At 51.3% G+C, this 25,361-nt stretch overlaps 3 protein-coding genes across 12 annotated transcripts in view; 1 reads left to right on the top strand and 2 right to left on the bottom strand.

Moving 5' to 3' along the window:
• KRBA1 (KRAB-A domain containing 1) overlaps window positions 1–5,876 on the top strand; it is a 67,005-nt gene extending 61,129 nt beyond the window's left edge. For 5 of the 8 annotated variants that reach the window (XM_040431402.1, XM_040431401.1, XM_040431400.1 and 2 more), the window contains 7 exons: window positions 292–351; window positions 815–940; window positions 2,936–3,115; window positions 3,341–3,610; window positions 3,704–3,963; window positions 4,128–4,245; window positions 5,315–5,876. In XM_040431402.1, the coding sequence (XP_040287336.1) occupies window positions 292–351; window positions 815–940; window positions 2,936–3,115; window positions 3,341–3,610; window positions 3,704–3,711 (644 nt within the window). In that variant the 3' untranslated portion in view covers window positions 3,712–3,963; window positions 4,128–4,245; window positions 5,315–5,876. The remainder of the gene's footprint in view (window positions 1–291; window positions 352–814; window positions 941–2,935; window positions 3,116–3,340; window positions 3,611–3,703; window positions 3,964–4,127; window positions 4,246–5,314) is intronic. The other 3 variants (XM_040431403.1, XM_040431399.1, XM_040431404.1) reach the window with 3 other exon arrangements.
• A 225-nt stretch (window positions 5,877–6,101) lies between these two features.
• LOC121000778 (zinc finger protein Xfin-like) lies at window positions 6,102–12,006 on the bottom strand. Of its 3 annotated transcripts, none has more exons than XM_040431406.1 (4): window positions 11,940–12,006; window positions 10,639–10,756; window positions 10,045–10,134; window positions 6,102–9,962 (listed from the first exon to the last, which is right to left on the bottom strand). In XM_040431406.1, exons 1-4 carry the CDS (start codon window positions 11,961–11,963, stop codon window positions 6,220–6,222), a joined length of 3,975 nt encoding a protein of 1,324 aa, XP_040287340.1. In that variant the 5' UTR covers window positions 11,964–12,006; the 3' UTR covers window positions 6,102–6,219. The 3 variants fall into 3 exon arrangements, with proteins under 3 accessions (XP_040287340.1, XP_040287341.1, XP_040287342.1); XM_040431407.1 differs by having other exon boundaries at window positions 11,887–11,976; XM_040431408.1 differs by having other exon boundaries at window positions 11,878–11,961.
• A 6,660-nt stretch (window positions 12,007–18,666) lies between these two features.
• LOC121000781 lies at window positions 18,667–25,157 on the bottom strand. Its single transcript, XM_040431413.1, has 4 exons — window positions 24,985–25,157; window positions 21,788–22,528; window positions 21,165–21,254; window positions 18,667–20,624 (listed from the first exon to the last, which is right to left on the bottom strand). The coding sequence occupies exons 2-4, from the start codon at window positions 22,491–22,493 to the stop codon at window positions 19,492–19,494; spliced, it is 1,929 nt and encodes a 642-aa protein (XP_040287347.1). The 5' UTR covers window positions 22,494–22,528; window positions 24,985–25,157; the 3' UTR covers window positions 18,667–19,491.
• Between the last annotated feature and the right edge of the window lie 204 nt (window positions 25,158–25,361).

Here is a 25,361-nt window from a genome sequence, read left to right as displayed (position 1 = left end):
AAACTTTTATTTTGCTATAGTGTGCATGTAGCCTAACGTCGTCCCTCCGCTCTTACCCTGGGGTCACAGGATCTACCCCTTTTTCATATGTAATGAGGGAGATTAATCAAAACTAGTGCTGAAGAAAACGGGACCCCTGAAAAATGGCCACTGGAACCTGCTTGCCATAGGCAACTGCTCCTCTTTTCCCTTGCGCCACTTTCCATGGAAGGACGTGATGTGCGTTTCTGTAAGATTTAGAAATCTCAGCATGTGTGTAAAGGAAGCCTTGACCCTGCTTTCTATCCCCAGGCGAGACCTCACAGAAATGCTCGACTGAAAGGCAGAGAACGGCCGCCATCGCTGTACCCAGTAAGTCCTTCCCAAAATGTCCTCCACAGGAACCGGGTCTGGAATCTCCCATTATAGAACCGGGTCTGCTGATGGCAGCAGGACCCTATGGGGTGTCAGGGTGTGGAGCCCCCCAACCTTTACTTATACAGGGGCCACAAACAGAGCCGACACTGAATATTAACCCCTTCAAGTCTGCCATCTTTATACGTGAGGGAGATTTGCTTAGAACCCCAATAGGAACCTTTGTTCTGGGCAGGAATGGCCACCTTTAGGGGATGGGTACCGGGGGCATCAGGAGAGAGGACGGGTGACATGTACAGCAGGGGACTGGAGATCTGCAAATATTTGGACAATTAGCGGATTATTTTATGTAATAAATGTAGCTGCATTGGTGTAGAAAGTGACAGAACCAAAGAAAGTTGCATTTTTCCACATTTGTAAAGTTATGTAAAAGTTTATATATTTTTTTTTTTCTTACTAGGCCGTAATGACTCTCGCAGCTCGTCCGGCAGCCATTGCATCGACCTGACACAAGAAGAGGAGCCCGTGTGCAGCAAAAACAGAAGTGCGGCCCCGGAGAAGGAGAGAAGGCAGAAAATCCGGGAAGGTAAAGGCATCAGCATTGCATGGTTTAAAGGGCCAGGTGGACCAATTTTGTGAATGACACCTGCTCCGTAAACCTTTAATTACAGGGGTTGGCCCACAAACACTTATTAGGCGACCAGTTGGGTTCAGACTATTGGAGACCCCACTAGGGTTGTTGCGGGTATCGAAATTTCGATACCCAATCGATACTTTTGTCCCGGTATCGATACGATACCGGGATTTCCGTTTTTTCGATACTGGGCTGCGCTTCTGCGCAGTCTAGTATCTCTGAACATGAGCGCGCTGCTATCGGCGCGCTCATGTTCTCTCTCAGCAGCACGGGGAGAAGGAAGCTGTCCTCCCTCCCCCTGTGCTGCTGCCGCTGCCACCAATGAGAAGAGAGGGGCGGAGGAGGGGCGGCAATGAGAAGAGAGGGGCGGAGGAGGGGCGGCAATGAGAAGAGAGGGGGTGGAGGAGGGGCGGCAATGAGAAGAGAGGGGCGGAGGAGGGGCGGGCGCACTGCGCCCCCAATGATAGGATTACTATCGGAGCGATGGGAGGAGACATCAGCTTCACTAGTGGGCGTTCCTTCTTCCTGCGCTGCGATTGGACAGCGCTACAGCCAGGGAGAAGGAACGCCCACTAGTGAAGCTGATGTCTCCTCCCATCGCTCCGATAGTAATCAGCAGCATGTGGAGCAGGAGAGGAGACAGTAATGGGGCACTGCGGGCGAACGGAGCGGCGCCCAGGACTAATGGTGAGTGCTGAGACATCGCTGGGCGCCGCTCTGTGTGGCCTAATAGTGAAAGTCTGGACTCATATACAGTAGTCAGTCTTTAACACATACAGGAGGCGGGTGCCGGCAGCAGAATCGCATTGCCGGCACCCTGCCCCTGACAGGGAGCTGCGATCAGCGGCAGTTAACTGCCGCTGATCTGCTAGTACCCGCCTCCTGTATAAAGGGGTAAAATCATTGGTGGGGCAGCCCCCCCCCCCCCCCCTCAATCCCCCCATCCCATTAAAATCATTGGTGGCACAGTGCGCCGGCCCCTCTCAACCCTCCAGTATTAAAATCATTGGTGGCAGTGGCCACAGGGACCTCTCCACTCCCCCTCATTGGTGGTGCAGTGGCAGCTTCTGATCGGAGCCCCAGCTGTGTAAGCCTGGGGCTCCGATCGGTTACCATGGCAGCCAGGAAGCCCTGGTTGCCATGGTAACATCCCTGATGCTGTGTGCACAAAGCACAGAGCAGCAGGGACAGTGTGGAGTCCTATTCACCCTGATAGAGATCTATCAGGGTGAATAGGAAAAGGGATGAAAGATCCCAGGTTCTAGCCCCTAAGGGGGGAAATAGTTATTAAATAAAAAGTGAAAAAAAAAAAAACACTAAAATATGAAGTATAAATCACCCCCCTTTTCCCAATTTCACATATAAAATATATAAATAAACATATTACATCGCCACGTCAGAAAAGTCCAAACTATTAAAATATAAAAAAAAAATCTAGGTGGTGAATGCCGGAACAGAAAAAATAAAATAAAAACTGCGCGATTCGCCATTTTTAAAAATGAGGAATGCACGTGGCTTTTTTTGTTTATTTTTTTCGCGTGGTATCGAATGGTATCGAGTATCGCAATACTTTTTCATGGTATCGAAACCGAATCAAAAATTTGGTATCGCAACAACTCTAGACCCCACCGATCACGAGAATGGAGGGTCCCTGTATTAATGCATTGCCCGTGCCTCACCATTACTCCATTCCTTTCTATGGGACTGAAGAAGAGTCGAGGGCTGTACTCAGCAGTCCCATAGAAGAGAATGGAGTGCTGGTCAGACATGAGCACTACCAATCTGTTGGGGTTCCCAGCGGTCGGACACCCAGCGATCATACCTATGGTTTACTTCAATGTTAATAAAGCTTATGGTGTTACAGTGTGTCGGTGCAGGTCAGACGTTTCAGCCTGGGGTCCTGGGGAGGAAATCGGGTAACACAAACCATGTGTATCTTTCTCACAGGTCCCTCTCTTGGCCGACCCACAGAATTGCCCAGTACCCGGTCCATACATCCAGTGGGTTACAGACCCAGACATCCAGGCAGCAGCCGGATTCCCAGTAACCAGCTGATTGATCTGACTGAAGAGGAGGAAACGCCTACCAAACCCAAAGCAGAAATTGCCTGGAAGCCAAGTCATACTGGTAAAAGCAACTGGATTGCATCTGTTCACATGCGGATGCTGATACGGTTCATATACCACGGGTATCGATGGCGCCTCACACACTGCGCTGGGTTTTGCCGTTGAAGACTAGCATACTGCGGCCCGCTGAGCCGTACTTACAGACCTGCATTTGGTTGCTTTCTGTGCATATGTCTGCTTCTCGCTGATCGTGACCCTCATGCCCCCTCTCGGTTCCTCTCCACAGGTGTCGCTCTGAATCCGCCTCTTGCTGAAAATCACAGATGGTCCATTAACTCGCCAAAGAATCCAAGTGGCAAGCTGGACAAACCGCTGGACCCGGGGGCATCGGGCAGCAGCAGAGCGGGCAGTGATGTCAGAGCCGTTCCTGCCGTCAATGAACATATTAGCGGTCTGGAGAAGCTTCTTAAGGGAGTCCCAACGTTTACCCCAGCGCCCAGGGGCAGCGGGCAGGCCTGGAGCGGGAGCTGGTGGTTTAAGAGCACATCGTCTCACGGTAGTGTCCTGATCCTCCGCTTGTGTCTATAGGTATACAGCAGGATCTGTAAGAAGAGTATACATATATTGTATTTCCATCTTCTTCCTCCAGAAACTTGAAGCCGCCTCCGTCATGACGATGAGCAGAAGTGACGGCAGCGGGAGAGAAGTGTCTTTGCAGCAGTTTTTAATTGGGGCTGACTTTGCTCGGCGGCCACAGGGAAACCGGCAAAAACTGTGAATCTGAGAAGGTTTTACAAATACATGCAATAACAGAGTTGTGGAGACTGCGGAGGGGCCACAGGGGCGGCCGGACCCCAGCGGCTGCACATCTGGAGATGGGAGTGGCCGGCACAAGTCTCCAGGAAGCCAGTGAGTGCCTGATCCATGAATCTGTTAGCGATTTGCTGGGCTGTCGGATGATCGGGACAGTCGATCTGCCCACATTTCAGATGGAGGACATAAAGGGGATAAAGTCTGAATTGGTTCAGTGAAGTGATTCCTGCATTTCTAAAGCTAAAATCTTCTGTCCACAGGGGGGCGCTCTCCGCACCAGGAATCCTACATTGGACTGGTGAGATGTTCCAGTGGATCTGGCTTGAGGTGGTGCGGCCTCCGGTGCAGCAGATTGGGACAGATGGAGTCCTGGGCCCAGTAAGTACTGAAGGCAGGTTGGTAATATTTTTTATAGTGTTTACACAGGGGCATCTCAGTATCATCGAAAAATGTATTTATTTCAGTAATTCAGTTCAAAAAGTGAAACTTATATTCTATAGATTATACACAGGGATCTCCCATATAATCTATAGATTCATTATACACATTGTGATCTCTCATATATTCTATAGATCCATTATACACTGTGATCTCTCATATATTCTATACATTTGTATAATGAATCTATAGAATATACTAGGGATCACTCTGTGTAATGGATCTATAGAATATGAGATCACTGTATAATGGATCTATAGAATATGAGATCACACTGTGTATAATGGATCTATAGAATATATGAGAGATCACTGTATAATGAATCTATAGAATATGAGAGATCACTCTGTGTAATGGATCTATAGAATATGAGATCACTGTATAATGGATCTATAGAATATGAGAGATCACTGTGTGTATAATGGATCCTATGAGAGATCACTGTGTATAATGAATCTATAGAATGAGAGATCACTGTATAATAAATCTATAGAATATACGAGAGATCACTGTATTATGGATCTATAGAATGAGAGATCACTCTGTGTATAATGAATTTATAGAATATGTATTGAGATGCACCTGTAACTGTTTCCTGATACACAGCACCAAATCCCCTGCCTCAAACAGCCAGTTATATGATAAAATTCTGTCTGCCTGCAGCAGCCACTAGGGGGAGCTCACATCAGACAGATTCATTACTGCGTTCAGTGCGTATGTAGTGAGCTCCCCCTAGTGGTGGCTGCAGGTGGACAGAATTTTATCCTCTCGCTGAGTGCGGTGGGAAGAAGGGTATTTGGAGCTCTGTACCAGGAAAAGTAAGGCTCCAAACCATTAAAATCCAATCCTGTATAGTCTGATAGGTTAACAGCCGGGAACACCAGGTCTGAACATGCACAAAAAGCCCAAACAATTGCGATAAGACAACTGTAGGGAATCGCCTAACTAACAATTCCCACCACGCACCCCTTTAAATGTCTTATGTCATGCATCACCTCCTTCCCTGCAGGTACAGCAGCAGCCGCTCTACAGCCTCCGCAGCTTCCATGTGTGGTGAAGGATGGTGCAGTATCGGGGGCTTGGATACGTCTCTATTTCCTCCACATTCAATCATCTCTGGATGAGCCGTGCGGTGACCACACCACTCCTGCAGAGGGCGCTCCTGTGTAGGGGGCAAGCAGACTGGACTGTAGCGCGTTCGTGACCATGGCTGGATATATTGTGCGCCCCCTGTATTCATAGTGTCCATGTTGTATAGTGTGTGTGTATAAATGTATATATATATATGTTGGCGTGACAATCTGCAGCATATTCCGCACCTCCACCGCGAGGACACAGGGTCCAACCTGAATACGTACTGCTCTAGTTCCTGTTTTATACTTTTTTTATTTTTTATGCCGCCTCTTTAAGTTTTCTTGAAAATCTTCGAAAGCACCAAACCAAGAGGAGGATGGTGAGGGTGATTGTTCTTCTCACCCCCACACATTGCTAACAGGGTTATTCTAGAAAGTGCAATCAGGCTGCAAATTGTAAATCAGAAATAAACACGTTCTACCTCAGAAACGCTGCTACCTCTTGTTTCTGGAGAGAGTGACTGTGGGGTAGGTGGGTATAATACGTTGCACCCTGTTATCAGCCATTTCAGGTGGGTAAGAGGCTGACCTTAGTGTTCTACAATGGGATGAATGACGGGAAGTGTGCAGACCTCCCCGCCCCCCATGACCACTACTGTCAGTGCTTCTGCACCTGAACCACCACAGATGAAGTTTTACTCACTCGTGATCAGTTTTTCTGTGAACTTTTATTTTCAAACTTCAGATAAAGGTTTTATTTTACAAGTGGCGTCTGCACCATTTACACCTCTAATGTTCACATGTAATGGGCTCAGTCACTGAAATGCGTTGAGACCTGAAGTCATACGACCACCCCTGACACCATCTGCAATCTGGAAGAGTCTCTAGGAAAAGCATCAGGAGACGGCTGCTCTTCCCACATTAACATGTTGGGGTAGAAGAGGTCGGGGTCTTGGTAGGAAGCCCCCACAGAGCACACACGTTGGTGTCTAAAGGAGGCAGATCGAGAGCTGAATCTTTGGTCACACGACGAGCACGGATAGGGTTTCTCCCCTGTGTGCATCCTCATATGCTTTACCAGGTCAGACTTCTGGACAAATCCTCGCTCGCACTCCTGGCACTTGTAGGGCCTCTCCCCGGTATGAGTCCTAATATGTTTCACCACCGCTGACCGGTCGATGAAGCGTTTCTCACAGAGGTCGCACTTGTACGGTTTTTCTCCTGTGTGGGTTCTCAGATGTTTCGCCAGGTCTGAGTTCTGGATGAAAGACTTTGCACACGTCGGGCACTTATAGGGTTTCTCTCCGGTGTGTCGCCTCATGTGTTTCACCAGTGCCGATCGTTGGCTGACTCTCTTGCCGCACACTTTGCAGATATGCAGCTGTTCTCCATGTGTTCTCCGGTGGGTTAAGAACACAGCGTAGTGGCTAAACGTCTTGTTGCATTCTGGACAGGTGTACGACTGTGTCTTTGTCGCTTTTCTCCTGTGTTTGACCTTAAAGGAGAAACCTTTTGAGCCGCCCATAGGCCGAATGGTAGGAAAATGGTCGTCTTGTTTGATGACATGAAACCTTGGTATCAAACTCCCAGGGTCATCTTCTGATTCTCCCCAGTAGGTGATTTGGTGCTGAGGTCCCACACAAGCTTGTGTCGCACTATCATCCACGAGCACCTGAGCTCTGTGGTGAGTCCTCTGGTGTTTCGATAACGCCGACTGTTCGACAAAGCTTCGTCCACACTCCTGGCAATGGTATGGCCTCTCTCCCGTGTGTGTGCGGTAATGCTTCACAAGGTCTGATTTTTGGATAAAGCTCCTCACACATAAATTGCACTTGTACGGCCGTTCTCCTGTGTGGATACGTAAATGTTTAATGAGCACTGACTTGTGATTAAAGCTGTTCCCGCACACGCTACACGGAAATGACCTGTCACCTCCCTTTTTCCCATGCATTAAGGGCACCTCATGGCTGAGGGCCTCAGAGACGATGACTGCTGCGTTCTTCTTAGGTGCATCGGCTAGCTGCGTATTTTCTTCTCCGTGACATCTCATGTGTTTCAGAAGGTTTGAGCTCTGACTAAAGCTTCTTCCGCACTTTTTGCACGAGTAGGGCTGCAATCGACTGTGAATCCTGCGGTGTTTGATAAGCGACGACCCCTCTGTGAAGCTGCGGTCACATTCTGGGCATCGGTATGGCTTCTCTCCTGTGTGGATCCTTCGATGCTTCACCAGATCTGAGTTCTGGATAAAACACTTGCCACAGTGCTCACATCTATACGGCTTCTCACCAGTGTGGGTCCTCATGTGCTTCGTCAGGGCGGATTTCTGAACAAAGCCACGGTTGCACATGTCACATCTGAAAGGACGCTCCCCTGTGTGGGTTCTTTGGTGTTTTACTAAGTCCGAATTCTGAATGAAGCCCTTACCACACTGTGTACAATGGTAGGGCCGTTCTCCAGTATGTTTTCGCAAATGTTTTACTAAGTCGGAGGTCTGAACAAAGCTCATGGGACACTTGCCGCATGGGTAACGTTTTTCCATATTGTGTGTTCTCAGATGCTTCATAAAAACGGGTCTATTAAGGAACACATTGGGGCATTCTGTGCATCGATAGGGGTAACTCTGTTCCACTGAACCGCTGTTCAGATCCTCTGGGTCTACAATGACAATCTCATGAACAGCAGTGGCAGTCGGTGGGTTTTCTACAATGTGAACCAAACTGTGTTTAATCAAGTCTGAGCTTTGAGTAAAAGTCTTCTCACACTGCGGACACTTATAGGGCTTCTCCCCCTTGTGAGTTCTACGATGTTTCACCAGAGAAGACCCTTCGGTAAAGCTTTTGTTACATTCAGTGCAATGATAGGGTTTCTCCCCAGTGTGGATTCTTTGGTGTTTGACTAAATCTGAATTCTGAATGAAGCTCTTCCCACACTGCTCACAGGCGTAAGGCCTCTCGCCCGTGTGACTCCTCATGTGCTTAGTCAGGGACGACCTCTGGATAAAAGCTTTCTCGCACAGACCACATTTATGCGGCCGTTCCCCCGTGTGAATTCGGCTGTGCTTTATTAAAGCTGATTTCTTAGCAAAGGTCTTGTTACAAACCTGACACGTGTCAGGGCGTTCTTCTATCTGGGTCTTACAATAGCTAAGGGGGGCTGAGTTCTGGACGAAGCTCTGGGAACAGGACTGGTCTCCAATGTGGCTACAGATATGTTTTAAGAGATCGGACTTCAGGAGAAAGTCATTGTTGCACTCAGGACATCGGAGAAGATTGTGACCACCATGCACTAGCTTGTGCTTATGAAAGTCAGACCATTGACTGAAGCTCTGATCGCACTGGTCACACTTGTAAGAACTGGAGTCCTCCTCTGCAGGGTTGATGGATAAACCCTGATGCCTCATGTGGACTCCCTGATGCTTCACCATATCCGACTTTTGTATAAATGTCCGATCGCACTGAGAACAGCTGTAAGGACGTTCTCCAGAGTGAATCCTTTGGTGCAATATGAGATTAGACTTCTGAGAAAAGCCTCTCCCGCAGGCCGTGCACGTGTAAGGCTTCTCCCCTGTGTGCGTCCTCTGGTGTTTGGCTATGGCAGATCTTTCTGCAAATGTCTTCTGACAGTGAGCGCACTGGAACGGCCTCTCTCCGGTATGTGTCCGCTGATGCTTGACCAAGTCGGACTTCTGAATGAAGCCTTTGTTGCACTGTGTGCACTGATGAGGCCGGTCTTCAGTGTGGGTCTTCTCATGCTTCAGCAGGTCAGACTTTTGGATGAAGGTCTTACTGCACTGTGCGCATTTGTGGGGTCTTTCCCTCAAATGCATCAGTTGATGTCTGAGGAAGGACGACCATTGCTTCCACGTCTTTCCACAGTCTGCACACGTGTACAGAGAATTAGTGGCTCCATTCTTGTCCTCCACATTCTGGATTCTCCTAGGAGACTCTGCAGGCATCTCCACCCGTTTTATTTGGTTATGGCGATTTGTAAAGTGCGTTCTCTTGTGTTTGATTAAAGCAGAACTTTCCGCAAAGCTCTTCTGGCAGGTGGAACACTGATACGGCCTCTCCCCAGTGTGGGTGCGAAGGTGTTTTACCAGGTCCGACTTTTGGATAAAGCCTTTCGAGCATACTGTGCAGGAATAAGGCCTCTCACCGGTGTGACTCCTCCGGTGCTTAGTTAAAGCAGAACTCTGGCTGAAAGCCTTGTGACACTCAGAGCACTTGTAGGGTCTCTCCCCGGAATGTGTTTTCTGATGTTTAAGAAGAGCAGAACGTGCTGCAAAGTTCTTATTGCACTCAGAGCAGTGGAACGACCTCTGCCCTTGGCGGGTTTTACGCAGTTTGGTCACATCTTCATGGTGTTGTTCACACAAGGCCCGATGTCTCTCCACAGCCTCGTAACAACTGAAGCTTTTACCGCAGCGGCTACAAATATGAGGCTTTATGTCCTGAGGAGATGGTGACTGGATCTCATTAGCCTGTTCTACACCCAAGAGATCAGTAACTTCTTCATAATTCAGGCGTAGGTCTTCAACCTTAAGAACTTCACTGGTGGCTCCATCTTCTGTCTTCAGAGTCTCCACTAAATAACATAAACAAGACTAGTTACCGACTGGAAACGTATTAGGACGAACCCCTGGGCCGGGTGGGAAATCATCTCTTACCTTGGCTTTTACCCTCCAGACAATCTCCAGACCATGGCTCCTGACCACCTTCAGTTCTGGACACCACTTCAGGTTTGTGTATCTCGTAACCTGCAAACGGAACAAGAAGGCCTGTGAGATGTGGAGCACTGGAGTCCAGCCAGGAGGTAAAACGCATCCGAAAACATTTTGTACAAATCAGAACCCATGGAATCTATTTTAAAGTCTCATTTGGAATGCAGGCAGGTGTGAACAGGCCTCTATACAAAGAGTGTCACCATCCACATCAATGTCCACACACAGAGCTGCCACTATTCTAGCCAGGCAGGATGTAGATGTAGATATTGATGTAGGTGATTTGCAGCATCGGTGACATAAATGGACTTGTGGTAATCAGAATGTCTCAGTAGTGCAGCCTCAGGCCTCCTCGATTACTGTTCCGGTTTCGCTAGGACTTTCCTCTTCACGTAGGTAGAGTCAGAATAGGAGCGCAATAACCGGATGTGACTGCAGCTCCATTTCCTTCTCGTTAGATTGTAAGTTCTGCTGCCCGTGATGAATTCCGGTACCAGTTCTCCCATAAATGGCCCTGTCAGGTCAGAGTTTTTTTTTTACCTACGGATAGCACGCTCTCGTAATTCTCCGTCATGACCGCCTTGTACAGATCCCTCTGGGACGGGCTCAGACGCCTCCGCGAGAAATAAACCGCAACGTCATCAAATGTCGGCAAAACCTAAAGAGAAGGTAAGCCTGTAACAGGATGGTGCGGTAACACACTGCCACCACCAGGAGGCGCCTATCACACACTGTTATGGGGGATATGCGGAGGGCACACTGTTATGGGGGGGATCTGTGGATGACACACTTATGGGGGATCTGTGGATGACACACTGTTATGGGGGATCTGTGGATGACACACTGTTATGGGGGATCTGTGGATGACGCACTGTTATGGGGGATCTGTGGATGACGCACTGTTATGGGGGATCTGTGGATGACGCACTGTTATGGGGGATCTGTGGATGACGCACTGTTATGGGGGATCTGTGGATGACACACTGTTATTGGGGATCTGTGGATGACACACTGTTATTGGGGATCTGTGGATGATGCTGTTATAGGGGATCTGTGGATGACACTGTTATGGGGGATCTGCAGATGACACTGTTATGGGGGATCTGCTGATGACACGCTGTTATGGGGGATCTGCTGATGACACGCTGTTATGGGGGATCTGCCAATGGCACATTGTTACGGGGGATCTGTGGAGGACACACTTATGGGGATCTGCCGATGACACTGTTATGGGGGGATCTGTGGATGACAAGCTGTTATGGGGGATCTGCCAATGGCACATTGTTACGGGGGATCTGTGGAGGACACACTGTTATGGGGGATCTGCGGAGAACACGCCATTATGGGGGGATGTGCGGAGGGTGCGCCGTTATAGGGGGATGTGCGGAGGGCACGCCGTTATGGGGGGATGTGCGGAGGGTGCGCCGTTATGGGGGGGATGTGCGGAGGGCGCGCCGTTATGGGGGGATGTGCGGAGGGCGCGCCGTTATGGGGGGATGTGTGGAGGGCGCGCCGTTATGGGGGATCTGCCGATGACACTTATGTGGGGGATCTGTGGATGACAATCTGTTATGGGGGATCTGCCAATGGCACATTGTTACGGGGGATCTGTGGAAGACACACTGTTATGGGGGGATGTGCGGAGGGCACACTTATGGGGGGATGTGCGGAGGGCACACTGTTATGGGGGATCTGTGGATGTCACACTGCTATGGGGGGGGGGGGCACACTTGTGGGGGATCTCCGGTTGGTTGTGATGACGCTGGAGATATAACATACTTTACATACATGACGCTTTCTCCACACTGCGGGGACACAAGATTACGTAAGGCGCTCGGTACCTGAGCGGGATTTCCGGTCGCCATGACACCGCTGAGGAGGACGAGCCACAGCTCCGGGAGGAACAGACAAAGGAAGTCTACCGGGAGGGGGAGCACATTACCCGTGCGCTCAGCAAGGCATGCTGGGAGATGGAGTCCTAGGCGGCTCAGCCCTGTAAACGCTCACAGCGCGCGGACTACACTTCCCATAATGCAGTGCTCCGCGGGAGCGCTGAGGTGTGCTGAGCCCTGCTGCGGGTTGTGTCCAGAGTGGAGTTACTCCTGGCGGGTCCTCCCTACAGGTCACTGCACCTTGGGGTCACCTCAGGTGCGGGCGGGCAGCGCACCCTTCAGTAGGGGGATACTTTGTAAGCTGCAGTCTGACTCTGGGGGCCCCAGTTGGGTGGGGTCACATGGCACCCCAATCTTCTAGGAGCGGATACGTTCAGACTGGTCGGCAGCCACTTCCCTGTACAGCGGGTGTCCAGGCGCTACCTGTGAGGAGCCTGTACTTACCTGCTCCCCGGCTTCCATCTTCTGAGGCCAGTCCTTGGCTGCAGAGGCGCACCTCACCTGTCTGAGCAGAAGATGAGGTGGGGGGCAGGTCACAGGTACCGCTGGGGAGGGAGGAGCTAAAAAAAAATCCTGGGAGCCCCCTTTAAGGACATGGCAATTTTTTATTTTTTGCATTTCCATTCACTGCCTCCCTCCCCCAGAGCCGTAACTTTTTTATTTTTCCATTCACATAGAGATGAGAGAGCTTGTTTTTTGCCGGAAAAGTTGTACTTTCTAATGGCCCCGTTTAATACTGTATGCGATGTAGTGGGAAGCTGAAAAAAATTCCAAATGAGGGTAGAAATGGAAAAGAAAAAAAAAAAAGCAATTCCACCAGAGTTTAGTTTTTGCAGTGTTCCCTATGGGATAACCCCGACCTGTTCTCCTCATTCCCGGCTCCGTACGATTACAGAGACGCTGCGTTTACATCGTTCTCATGTGTTCCAAAACTTTGGAAGAAAATGTTTTCATTGCTTCCACATGGCGGTTTTCTGTTTCCATCTACGGAGCCGCGTGCGCTCGTTTTTTAGTGATTCCATTTGGAGTGTGTGAGTTTTTGATCACGTTTCTTTAGTTTTTAGGGGAGAGGTAAGGTGACGAGAAAACGGCAAATCGGCCATTTTGATCCCCCCCCCCCTATATTTGAGGACGCATCATACCTATGATCTTTTTTTTTTTATTGTTATTATGGGGCAAGGAAGTGATTAGAATTTTTATACTTTTTTTTTTTTTTTACTTTAGATTGCATTTCTCCTATTCTGCTGTGATTTTGCCCAGATTACGAGGTGGACTTCACTCCGTTCCACCCGCAGGCCCAGTTTTCATTGGTGCCATTACGACTTTTCTCATCGCTTTTTATTATGTATTTTGGGAGGTTTTTATTTTTAAGCGGTCCTACCAGGGGACCTGAACCTACGATCTACCTGCAGGACTTGATGCCTATTATGAGCGCCTGTGGCAGGGCCTATGACAGGCCTGGGGCCGTTCGTAGGTCCTCCGCATGAGGCGAGGGAGAACCCCAGCACTCTGCTCACCAGGTTCTGGAGTGCAGGCCTCGCTTGGGTCCAAAGAAACCGCTTCAAGCGCTATTAGTAGCATTAACCCCTTCCCGCTCAGCAGCAGGATCCAGAGCTTTTACTTGTGGGTGCCGCTGTGTTGCACCACACTCCATGATCAGACATAAGACTACGTCTACACGACGACATTTGTTGCACTAATGTCGCGCAACAATTTTTATAATGGCAGTCTATGGTGTCGCACTGCAACATACTGCGACGCAAGTCGCAGAAAATCCATTCGAGATGGATTTTTCTGCGATTATTGCGTCGCAGTATGTTGCAGTGCGACACCATAGATTGCCATTATAAAAATTGTCGCGCGACATTAGTGCAACAAAATGTTGCGCGACAAATGTCGTCGTGTAGACGTAGCCTAACTCCGACCCTGCTCATTTAACCCCTTAATGCTGACCGAGGCCTCATCACATAGTGCTGAGAGGTTAACAGTACACATAACCCTACAGAAGTATTAGGGGGTCATTTACTAATCTGAAATACACCTAAATTAGGCGTATTTCAGGTGCAGATGGCGGCGCAATGGTTAGTTGCGCCGCCATCTGGGGCTTTTTCTCACTCGCGCCAGGTCTAAAATTGTGGGGAGGGGCCGGCGGGTCCTTCTGATCTACAATTTTCTACGCCTGTTTTAGGCGTAGAAAATGGTCTAAATGTAAGACAGCGAGGAAGCTTCTTACATTTAGAACTGGTGCTCGATGCGCCGAAGTTTACGAAGAGGCCGGCGCATGACTGCAGCGGATCCACCGCCAGCTATAGAGCTATTAAGACCTAAAACGCCGATCCTAATAAATGTGCCCCTTCGGGTTTCATCAGTGGATCAAGTGTTCAAGTCCCATAGTCAGACATAGTCCCGAAAAATGATTATATTATCCTATACGCTGAAAAAAAAAAATTTTTCACTCCACTTACCAAAAAATCCAATAAAAAAAACGTAGAAAAAAAATTCATCTGAAAAGAACGCGACCTCGCACGGCTCCACTGACGGAAAAATAAAGTTACGGGTTTTGAAATGCTTGTTAGGGTTGATCCCTCTCTTGTAACAATCTGAGAAATGTCCACTTTTATGGCAATTATCTATTCCGAGCTCCAGGGGCGGGGCCTAGTCTCCCGCTGCACCCCCTAGAGGGGCGGGCCCAGCGGGATGGTCTCACCCCTTCCTGCCTTCCCAGAGCCCGTAACTTTTTTATTTTTCCGTTCACATAGCCGGCTTGTTTTTTTGCGAGACAAATTGTCCTTTCTAACGCCACCATTTAATATTGACTACAAGATAGAGGGAAGCTGGAAAAAATTCCAAATTGGGGGGGGGGAGCAATTCCGCAAGTTTTCTGGGTTTAGTTTTTGTGGCGTCCCCTATGTGGCAAAACTTTCCTGTTCCCTTCATTCTCCAGGTCAGTACGATTAATATACCAAATTTACTCGTATTTTTCGCCCTATAAGACGCACATAGGTTTTTGAGGAGGAAAATAAAAAAAATATTTTGAACCAAAAGGTGTGCTTTTGGTGGGTTTTGAACTAATGGTGATCTGTGGATGACACATAGCATCTTATGCTATGTGTCATCCACAGACCCCCCCCCCCCCCCCAATAACAGTGTCTGTGTAGTGAATGACCCCCAATACAGGGGGTGGGGGGTCAGCATCTTGTTTTGTAATGGCAGCGGGGCCCGGTGCAGTCACTGTAGTAATCATATAGCCCATGTTAATTCATCTCCAATCCAGGCTGTAGTACGGTACTTGCTAACTTCCATAGCAGGCAGGAGGCGCAGCGGAACTCGCTACGTCACGCGCCTGCTTCATTCAAAAAGCGGGCGGAGCAGGCGCGTGACGTAGCGAGTTACGCTGCCGGCTCCTGCCCGCTCGGCCTCCTGCCTGCCATGGAAGTTAGTAGTAAGTGCGGTACTACAGCCTGGATTGGAGATGAATTAACATTGCCTATATGATTACTACAGTGAGCGGGGCCCGGTGTAGTAGAACACAGTTACTGCACTGGGCCCCGCTGCCCCCAGTCCCTCCCACTGATACACGCCGGCCGCAGCGATGCATCAGTGTAAAATTGCAGCATTCTCCCCATAAGACGCAGTGCTATTTCCACCCCCACTTTTTTTGTGGGGGGGGGGGGGGGGGTGCATCTTATAGGGTGAAAAATACGGCATATAGTTTTTTTGTGTTTTAAAATTAAAAAAAACGTTGGAATATTTTTTTATATCCCCATAATTTCAGTCTATGGGTGGGCTAGTTTTTTTTGCAGGGTGATCCGAACTTTTTATTGATACTATATGTGTGACTTTTTGTTCATTTTTTATTTGGAAGTGAAAAATAGTGAATCGGCCATGATTTTTCCCCCCGTGTTTCGTGTTCACTATACGGGGCAACTATGTTTAGATGTTAATAGCTCAGCGGTTTTCTGAGCGCGGTGATACCTGATGTTTATTTTTAATTTAGGGAATATATATATTTATTTTATTTTTTTTAACATTTTTAAAAACTTTTTTACACTTGAAGAGGACCCGCCCCCCTCTCCTGACAGGCCTGTTGTAGTAATAATGCTGAAGCATCTATTCTTCTGGCTCTGTGTCATCAGTCCTCTGTTATTTCTTAGAAGTTTATGGTCCGTAGTTTGCAGTAAAGGTAGAGCCGGGTGTTACCAGTTGGGGGGTCCCTGCACCGTGACACCAGCAGCACTGACTGGACAGAGTCAAACACACCTAATACTGGTAACACCCAGCAGTACCTTTGCTGCAGACCAGTGGTAATGTATTTGTAAACTTCCAGAAGGAATAATACAGGAATGGTACAGCACAGAGTCCTAAGAATAGATGCTCCAGAATCAGTATTACATGGGGCATGCAAGTAGTTACTAAAACTGACATGTCAGGAGAGGGGACAGGTCCTCTTAAGTCCCTCTAGGGCAGTGTTTCCCAACCAGTGTGCCTCCAGCTGTTGCAAAACTACAACTCCCAGCATGCCCGCACAGCCAAAGGCTGTCCAGGCTTGCTGGGAGTTGTAGTTTTGCAACAGCTGGAGGCACACTGGTTGGGAAACACTGCCCTAGAGGGACTTTCTCCCACAGACCTCAATAATTTCACATTGCAACCGATGGGAGGTTCGCTATCCTGCCACAGGACGGGCTTCTTAGGAATGTAGCTGTGGCAGGCCTTTGATCCTGCAGGGGGCCCAAGGATGCTGTAGCAAATGAACGGGTCCCTCTATGGCCGCACAGGGAGCTGTTCGAGCTCTGGGAGTGTATCGGCGATGCTGAGGAAAGGCCATTCTCAAATGCCATGGTCACAACTGACCACAGCCTTTGAGAGGTAAAATGTCTGTGATCGGCGTCGCCGATCATAGACATTGCCCCTAGGGTCTCTGTTTAAAACAGCAGGCACCTGCTCTTGAAGGGGTGAAAGTTATCACCTGGATTTGCAGAAGACAACACCCTATATTTGGTAGGACGCCTACGTCTGAAACCCGCGAGCATCTGTTTCTGCAACTCCTTGTGATAAGTACACTATTGCCTAAAGGCCGGACCACCTACGAAGGCAATGTAAATGCAGTGCATTGTGGGATCTGTGCTAGGATTCAAGCAGGTTTAGAAATGCAGCTCTGGATGTGACTGGAGTTTCTGGTCACTGCCCCGCAGCACTGCTGGACCAGCAGACGGAAGCATACTTACTGACCTTCTCCCCACCACAGGATTTCAGCTCCTTCAGTCCCCACATGTTCTGACCCCAGTCACGTCATGCACGGGGGGACACATCACGGCTGCAATGGCACAAGTGACCCCCTGCAGGACCACAGCGCAGCAGCGGGGACTGAAGGAGCCTAAGGCCCCTTTCACACGAGCGAGTATTCCGCACGGATGCGATGCGGGAGGTGAACGCATTGCACCCGCACTGAATACTGACCCATTCATTTCTATGGGGCTGTGCACACGAGCGGTGATTTTCACGCATCACTTTTGCGTTGCGTGAAAATCGCAGCATGCTCCTCTTTGTGCGTTTTTCACGTAACGCAGGCCCCATAGAAATGAATGGGGTTGCGTGAAAATCGCAAGCATCCACAAGCAAGCGCGGATGCGGTGCGATTTTCACGCACGGTTGCTAGGAGACGATCGGGATGGAGACCTGAACCTTATTATTTTCCCTTATAACATGGTTATAAGGGAAAATAATAGCATTCTGAATACAGAATGCATAGTAAAACAGGGCTGGAGGGGTTAAAAAATAAATAAAAAGTCATTTAACTCACCTTTATCCACTTGCTCGCGTAGCCGGCATCTCCGTCTGACTCTTTTACTGTCTAGGACCTGTGGAGAGCATTAACTATAGTTTAAAGACCTGGGATGACGTCACTCCGGTCATCACATGGTACGTCACATGATCTTTTACCATGGTGATTCACCATGGTAAAAGATCATGTGACGTACCATGTGATGACCGGAGTGACGTCATCCCAGGTCCTTAAACTATAGTTAATGCTCTCCACAGGTCCTAGACAGTAAAAGAGTCAGACGGAGATGCCGGCTACGCGAGCAAGTGGATAAAGGTGAGTTAAATGACTTTTTAATTTTTTTTAACCCCTCCAGCCCTGTTTTACTATGCATTCTGTATTCAGAATGCTATTATTTTCCCTTATAACCATGTTATAAGGGAAAATAATACAATCTACAGAACACCGATCCCAAGCCCGAACTTCTGTGAAGAAGTTCGGGTTTGGGTACCAAACACGCGCGATTTTTCACACGCGAGTGCAAAACGCATTACAATGCTTTGCACTCGCGCGTAAAAATCGCGGGTGTTCCCGCAACGCACCCGGACATTTTTCCGCAACGCCCGTGTGAAAGAGGCCTAAATCCTGCAGTGAGCAGCAGCAGCTACGTGGGCTTTCTTTTGCAGATCTGGTGACATTGGGGAAGGTCCCCGAAGGTGAACAACCCCTTTAAACACTAATCACATTCAGAGCTGCATTTATAATTCTGTCTACAAATTTAACCCAAGACATGTTGTAACTCAGGGACAGTGCAATGGATCAACTTCTTAATGCAGGTTTAACTCTTCGAGTTCATGCACATTACCACAACAGGAAAAAAACAAAAAAAGGTAAAAAAAACAAAAAATCCTTTTATTGCATGAAAAGGTTAAAAGGTCCAATCATCGGATGAGCACGGGGGGGAAGGGGGGGTTACAGCGAGAATCGAACCCCTCCTCGTCCGCTAAAACTCGCCCCTCTTATCTTTCATGCTCCCGGGTGTCGGGATCGAGTCACAGGGTCCCACGGGGACGTCCTCTGCGTTGCAAAAAATCTTACTCTAAGGGAAGTTCATTATAGAAAACTAGAAATGTTTTACATCTTTCTTTTAAAATAAAAGTTTTTAAATTAAAAAAAAAAATATTAATCATCATCATCCTCCTCCTAGGAGACTCTTCCTCCTCTAACCTGACCGCTTTGTACAATACAGTGACTTCTACTGCTGCTACAATCCCGAAAGTCTGCATTCACATCCTCTACGTCATGAACGGAAAAACGTGAAAAAAAAATAAGCGTGAAAAACCTTTCCTGTATACTGCCTTATGAAGCTGGGAAACGATGCAGGGATAGGGCTCTACCCCCGGGCAGAAGACAAATGCTTGGAATGCAGGTGCATGGATCATTTTAAGGCCTGGGTTATAAAAAAATACATTTATATAGCGGTCGGGACCCCCCCCCCCACCCCTTATACCCTGCGGAGCTGGACCCGTGAACTGGCAGCTCCCGTCGCGTCTAGAAACTTCAAAACCTAGCAAAAAAAAAAAAAACTAAAAACAGACTGATGTTTTCGTGTCCAGTGTGGACTACTACTCCAACTATTGCATGGAGGGGGGGGGGGGGGGGGGGGGTTAACCACTTTGTAGCCAGTGCATTATACAGTTTGAGCTAGCATAGTTGCTGAGGTCCAGGATGGGACAAAGCTCAGCTTTTGGTAGAAGGATCTGGTTGCGGTCGGATGGGGCGGGCGGGCTCTGGTGCCGGCTTGATGAGGCGGGGCCTCCCCCTACGCCTTGCTGTAACGGGAGTACTTGGGGTCTCTGCCACCGTGGGACTTTCGGTATTAGGTTTGGTGGGTGCGATAGTAGAAGTGTTGGTTACCGCGAGGGAGGCGGTGGCGGCGGCCGCCTGGTTCTGCCGGGCGACGGCCCTCTCCTGCCTGAGCTGGCGCAGTTCGTCTCGAATGTCCGTCAGCACGCCGAGCAGTTGCTGCTGCAGCTCCCTGTCTTGGTTGCGCTGCTGCTGTTGCTGCATCCGCTCTTCCTCCCATAGTCCCAGCTCGCGGTGGTATAACCGGTCCCACTGCTCCTCCAACTCAAGCAGCCGACTCATATTCGATTTACATGGAGCTTTGCGGTCGTCTGGGTCAAAGGAGCAGTCTCCGTTTGCGGGGAGCTCGCCTCCTGAAGAAGGGTCCCCGTCCTGGGAAGATGAAGAGGGCATGGAGTCGTCCTGGGCGTTGTCGCTGAGCTGCGGGGAATGGGATTGTCTCTCCCACTCATCCTGATTCTCTTGCCAGTTGCCCCGGTCGTCATCTTGTTCAGGAGAATCCTTCCCTGCCTCCTGACTGTCTCCTCCTTCACTCTCCACCTTCAGTTGCACCGTCTCCCCGTCTGTCTTGACCACAGACATGGCCGGGCTGCTGCTGCTGTTGTTGTCGCCGCAGTCACTTCCCCCGGCATTCTGTTCAGTTTGCCCGGCTGGATTACCGAGGGACCCTTCCGGGGACGAGACGATTGAGTTCTGAGACTCGCAACGCGCTGGAGCCAAGACAGGCTTGGCGGTCAGAACTTCCTGCTTGACGGTCAGGATCTCCGGTGGGGCTGTGACGATGGTCCGCTGAGCTGGGATCAGGTTCTGGGTGGTCACCAGCGTGCACACCTCCTTCATGGCCGTCCAGGTGTCGGGGAAGGTCTTGATCTGGACACCCGGGACGACATCCTTCTCGCGCTCGCCGTTCTCCACGTCTTCCGTTAGCCGGATAAAAGAGAGCTGAGCGGGGGATGCGCTGACCAGAGGGGACGCGACCGACTTCTCCAGCGTGGGCCTCGGACTTGCTGTGAATGGAACAGAGAGAAGAACGTAACTACAGTGATCAGACCTAGGACATGACTGACCCCTATTGTGGGGGTACATGGATTAAAGCCCCCCACCCCACCTGCTGGGAACCCCTCCCCATATCTGCCCATTGCACCCCCGAGCCTCTATGATCCCCCCCAATAATGTGCTGCAACTGTCCAATGTCCTTTGCGTCTCAACTCCTCACAATTTTCAATTACTCCGCTTGCCATCAGTGAACAGGAACACTCTTGGTCAAGAATACAGGAGCGCAGCTCGTTACAGTGCATTAACGCCCGCTTCTGCGAGCGGGACAGGATCGAGGTGAGTAGTTTTTAGGCTGTATTCACGCTAAGGGAAGTCTTATGCAATATAAACACGACATGTGAATGCCCTTAAAGCTGTGATGTTGCCATTCAGAGGCAGCAAGCAGAGATCTTGTAAATGATGAGGAATTGAAACACAAAGGCCATGGGGAAGCTGCAGAACGTCTCGCTACGCCCCGGAGTAGCAGACACAGATCGGCGGCGGATACTCACCGGTGGTGCCCATCCTGTCGCAGCCCCTGTCGCTGCCCATGTCCCCGATCCCTCCTCTGCATGAGAAGAATATGGATTGTCGCGGTACCCCTGGAGGAGGAAACAAACGGAGGCCGTCAAAGGAAGCACGAAATACGGCACAGCTTCTTAAAGGGACTCTACACCCGCAGTATGTCTACTGCTCCCTGGCTGCAGCGGTCTTCAATGGGATAAACCTCCCTGTCCCCATAACAATGGTACGGTTTGTTACAATGTATCAGTGCAGGATTTTCAGCTCATGGAGTTTTGTTTCAACTAGATACAACTGTAACAACCCCTCAGCAATCGGTGGTGGACTCTGTTCACAACTGCACTGGAGGCTACAAAACCACAAGAACTGAATGCTGCTATTCAGTGGCAGCAAGCAGAGGTATACACAGTTTATTACGAAGCTGCGGGACTTTTTTTTCTTGCATGCCACCAAATGCCCCTCATTAATGACAGCAAGCAGAGATATTTCAAAACTAATGATAACGAAAAGCAGCAAAACTTGTACTTCAGTCACATCCAGAGCTGCGTTCACAATTCCGTATCTGCTAACGTTGCGGCGGCTGGCCCTACAGCCCCGGACCCCCAGCACTTACCAGGCTCCATGTACATGCCCTCCTGCTCCCCGTCCAGCGTGCAGTGGTGTCCTATCGTCGAGGCCACCAGGTCCTCTAGTTGGCTGAGCTTAGTGTCAATAGCGGGGGTCCCTACAGGAGCGGGGGTCTCCTTGGTGCCCGTCCTCCGATGGGTGATCTTCCTTTTGACTTCCAAGCGCAGGTCGCGCCATTTGTGCTTCAGGTCGTCGATGCTGCGCGGCGTGTACCCCAGTTCGTTGACGTTTTTCTGTATCTGGGTCCAGAGCTGGCTGCGGCGCTGGTTCCGGCGGGTGGACTCTGTGCGCAGCGCCTCGGACCCGTACAGGGCACTGAAATGTTCGACCACGTCCCTGACCAGCGTCTCCGTCTCTTCATTGGAGAAGTTGGCTTTCCGTTTCCGGCCGGAGTAGAGGCTGGGCCCGAGCGGCGGCAGAAGCACCGCGTCCTTGAGTTGTACGGTGGTGAGGATGGGGGCGGTCTGCATGAGGGACAGCGGCTGGTCTATGCTCGCAGGGGGCGACGTATCCATCGGCTCTGGTTTGGGTTCCAGTAAAGCTTCCAACTTTGGAGAGTTGTCGAGCTTCTGGGGGGTGGAAGGTGCCGGTTCGGAGCTGGAAGAAGCGTCAGATTCCGCCATGTTGGAGGCCTCCTGCCGTACCGCCGCTCTGGTGCCAATTCTTCGAACAGGGAGGTTTCCGTCAGACATTGGTGCGACTGGATTCAAACTCTCAGCATTTAAATCTGCAACAGGGGGAGAAAACAGCAGATTAATGAGAGTTCTCCATCATATAACACCCCCCACCCCAGTACTTAAAATCATCCAGTACATTGTAAGAGCTGTGAGCGGGAGCAACCATTCACCAAAAAAGGGGGTAATGACTAAGCAAGAGAGAATGACAAATATGTATACGAGGGGCTGTGAAACTATAACTCCCACAGAAGTGAATGGAGCACTCTGGGAGTTGTAGTTTCGGAACACCTGACGTGCATCCATTGTTTATATCTGGGGGGGGGCACCTGTGTCACATGCATCCATAGAGTTCCTATTTGGGGGTGCACATACTATAATACCAGCGGGACAGAGGGATACGACTTCTGACAGCGGGGAGGGGGCAGGCCCGGTGTCGGAGGGGGCGGGGCCGTGTCCTCCCGTTTGGCGGGCTCTCCCAGAGGCCACATGTCTGGAACAACAAGCTGCTGATTAACCCCTTCATGTGCAGGGAGCTCAACAGGAAGCCTCAGGGATACAATGTATCACATGGGGGAGATAAGCCACACATTAACCCCTTGCTAGTGTAAAGACGTCAGGTCCCGTGTACTGGCTGCAGACATCAACCAGCACTACTTTTATTTTCTCCCCATTTTCAATACCTCTGTTTGCAGTCAGTGAACTGGACATTTTTGTTTCCATACAGACACTAAAAACGGATCCTGCCTTGTCCCATCTGGGGGTTTGTTACAATTGTATCCAGTCTAGACAATCCTCTGTGAACCTGGACTCCAGACTGACACATTGTAACAGACTATCAGCAGAAGAGAGACTGGTGCTGATGTTTGGATGATTATGTCATACACTGTAACAAACCCTCAGCTGTGATAAGTTTGAGGTCCAGATGGGGTTTCAGCCTCTGGATGTGAAGGAGAAGGTTCCCGGTGACCAAGCAAATCCCAGCTCTGTGGGGAGACCGGGCGGTCAGTCTGCAGCTCCCCCACAGGCGACGGGAGGTATTACATCGATGGGTCACACAGGACGGGTCCTCCAGAGACACAAGGGTCGCTGGGTCACCCAAAGTCAGCCCCCGACACGCCTCTGCCCCATATACCGTACGCCCCGGCAGAGCCCCCCCAGTTACGAGGCGTGCGCCCCGGCAGTGCCCCCCAGTTACGAGGCGTGCGCCCCGGCAGTGCCCCCCAGTTACGAGGCGTGCGCCCCGGCAGTGCCCCCCAGTTACGAGGCGTGCGCCCCGGCAGTGCCCCCCAGTTACGAGGCGTGCGCCCCGGCAGTGCCCCCCAGTTACGAGGCGTGCGCCCCGGCAGTGCCCCCCAGTTACGAGGCGTGCGCCCCGGCAGTGCCCCCCCAGTTACGAGGCGTGCGCCCCCGGGAGTGCCCGCCAAGTTACGAGGCGTGCGCCCCGGCAGTGCCCCCCCCAGTTACGAGGCGTGCGCCCCGGCAGTGCCCCCCCAGTTACGAGGCGTGCGCCCCGGCAGTGCCCCCCCAGTTAGGAGGCGTGCGCCCCGGCAGTGCCCCCCCAGTTACGAGGCGTGCGCCCCGGCAGTGCCCCCCCCAGTTACGAGGCATGCGCCCCGGCAGTGCCCCCCCAGTTACGAGGCGTGCGCCCCGGCAGTGCCCCCCCAGTTACGAGGCGTGCGCCCCGGCAGTGCCCCCCCAGTTACGAGGCGTGTGCCCCGGCAGTGCCCCCCCAGTTACGAGGCGTGCGCCCCGGCAGTGCCCCCCCCAGTTACGAGGCGTGCGCCCCGGCAGTGCCCCCCCCAGTTAGGAGGCGTGCGCCCCGGCAGAGCCCCCCCAGTTAGGAGGCGTGCGCCCCGGCAGTGCCCCCCAGTTAGGAGGCGTGCGCCCCGGCAGTGCCCCCCCAGTTAGGAGGCGTGCGCCCCGGCAGTGCCCCCCCAGTTAGGAGGCGTGCGCCCCGGCAGTGCCCCCCCAGTTAGGAGGCGTGCGCCCCGGCAGTGCCCCCCCAGTTAGGAGGCGTGCGCCCCGGCAGTGCCCCCCCAGTTAGGAGGCGGGTATCCCGGCAGTGCCCCCCAGTTAGGAGGCGGGTATCCCGGCAGTGCCCCCCCCAGTTAGGAGGCATGCGCCCCGGCAGTGCCCCCCCAGTTAGGAGGCGGGTATCCCGGCAGTGACCCCCCAGTTAGGAGGCGGGTATCCCGGCAGTGCCCCCCCAGTTAGGAGGCGTGTATCCGGGCAGTGCCCCCCAGTTAGGAGGCGGGTATCCTGGCAGTGCCCCCCAGTTAGGAGGCGGGTATCCGGGCAGTGCCCCCCCAGTTAGGAGGCGTGCGCCCTGATAACGGCCCCGCGGTGCTCGCCCGTCCCTCCCCCACCCATGAGGCACGCACCCGGCAGCGCCCCCTGTACGAGGCCCGGAGCCCGCACTGACCCCTCCCCCGTGATGCTGCGGTTTCCCGGGCTGCGGCAGTGACCCCGCTCGTGGCCCGCGGTCTTCCGTCTATTGTTCACTCACCCTCAGTCCTCGGGTCCCGTAGGCGGCTGCGCTCGTCCTGTGTGAGCAGCCCCGGGTGCTGGGCCCGGCGGTGCAGCTGGAGGGCGGGGTGCAGGGGGTGTCCCGGTCACAGCAGCCCGCGGAGCTCCAGACCGTCCATGCAGCGTGCGGCTAATGGCTCCCGACCCAGAGGAACTGGCTGCATCATTTCCGCCACGGTTGGCGCCACCTACCGGACCTTGGAGTCAGCGCATCGCGGTACTGACCGTGGCGACCTCTAGTGGTGCGTAGAGATAGCGCGCTGTTGAATGAAAGACAGCGACATCTACTGGGGCTTCTGCAGAATGCCGAAACTGACGGATACCTCAAGATGCGATATCGATCCGTTATTATCATTT

Source organism: Bufo bufo, chromosome 5 (assembly GCF_905171765.1).
Source record: "Bufo bufo chromosome 5, aBufBuf1.1, whole genome shotgun sequence".
Lineage (NCBI taxonomy): Eukaryota > Metazoa > Chordata > Amphibia > Anura > Bufonidae > Bufo > Bufo bufo.
The sequence above is the reverse complement of the archived record's forward strand: the minus strand, read 5'-3'. Positions and strand labels throughout refer to the sequence as shown.

Bases quoted from the DNA above. Each gene is read 5' to 3' on its own strand.
- LOC121000778 (XM_040431406.1), bottom strand. From the start codon at position 11,963: ATGGCGACCGGAAATCCCGCTCAG. The intron at 10,135-10,638 runs GTAAAAAAAAAA...TTCCGTTTGCAG, and splicing joins CGAGAGCGTGCTATCCGTAG to GTTACGAGATACACAAACCT. The intron at 9,963-10,044 runs GTAAGAGATGAT...TATGTTATTTAG, and splicing joins TCTGGAGGGTAAAAGCCAAG to TGGAGACTCTGAAGACAGAA.
- LOC121000781 (XM_040431413.1), bottom strand. From the start codon at position 22,493: ATGTCTGACGGAAACCTCCCTGTTCGAAGAATTGGCACCAGAGCGGCG. The intron at 21,255-21,787 runs GTAAGTGCTGGG...TTCCTCCTCCAG, and splicing joins GGGCATGTACATGGAGCCTG to GGGTACCGCGACAATCCATA. The intron at 20,625-21,164 runs GTGAGTATCCGC...TTCCATTCACAG, and splicing joins CGACAGGATGGGCACCACCG to CAAGTCCGAGGCCCACGCTG.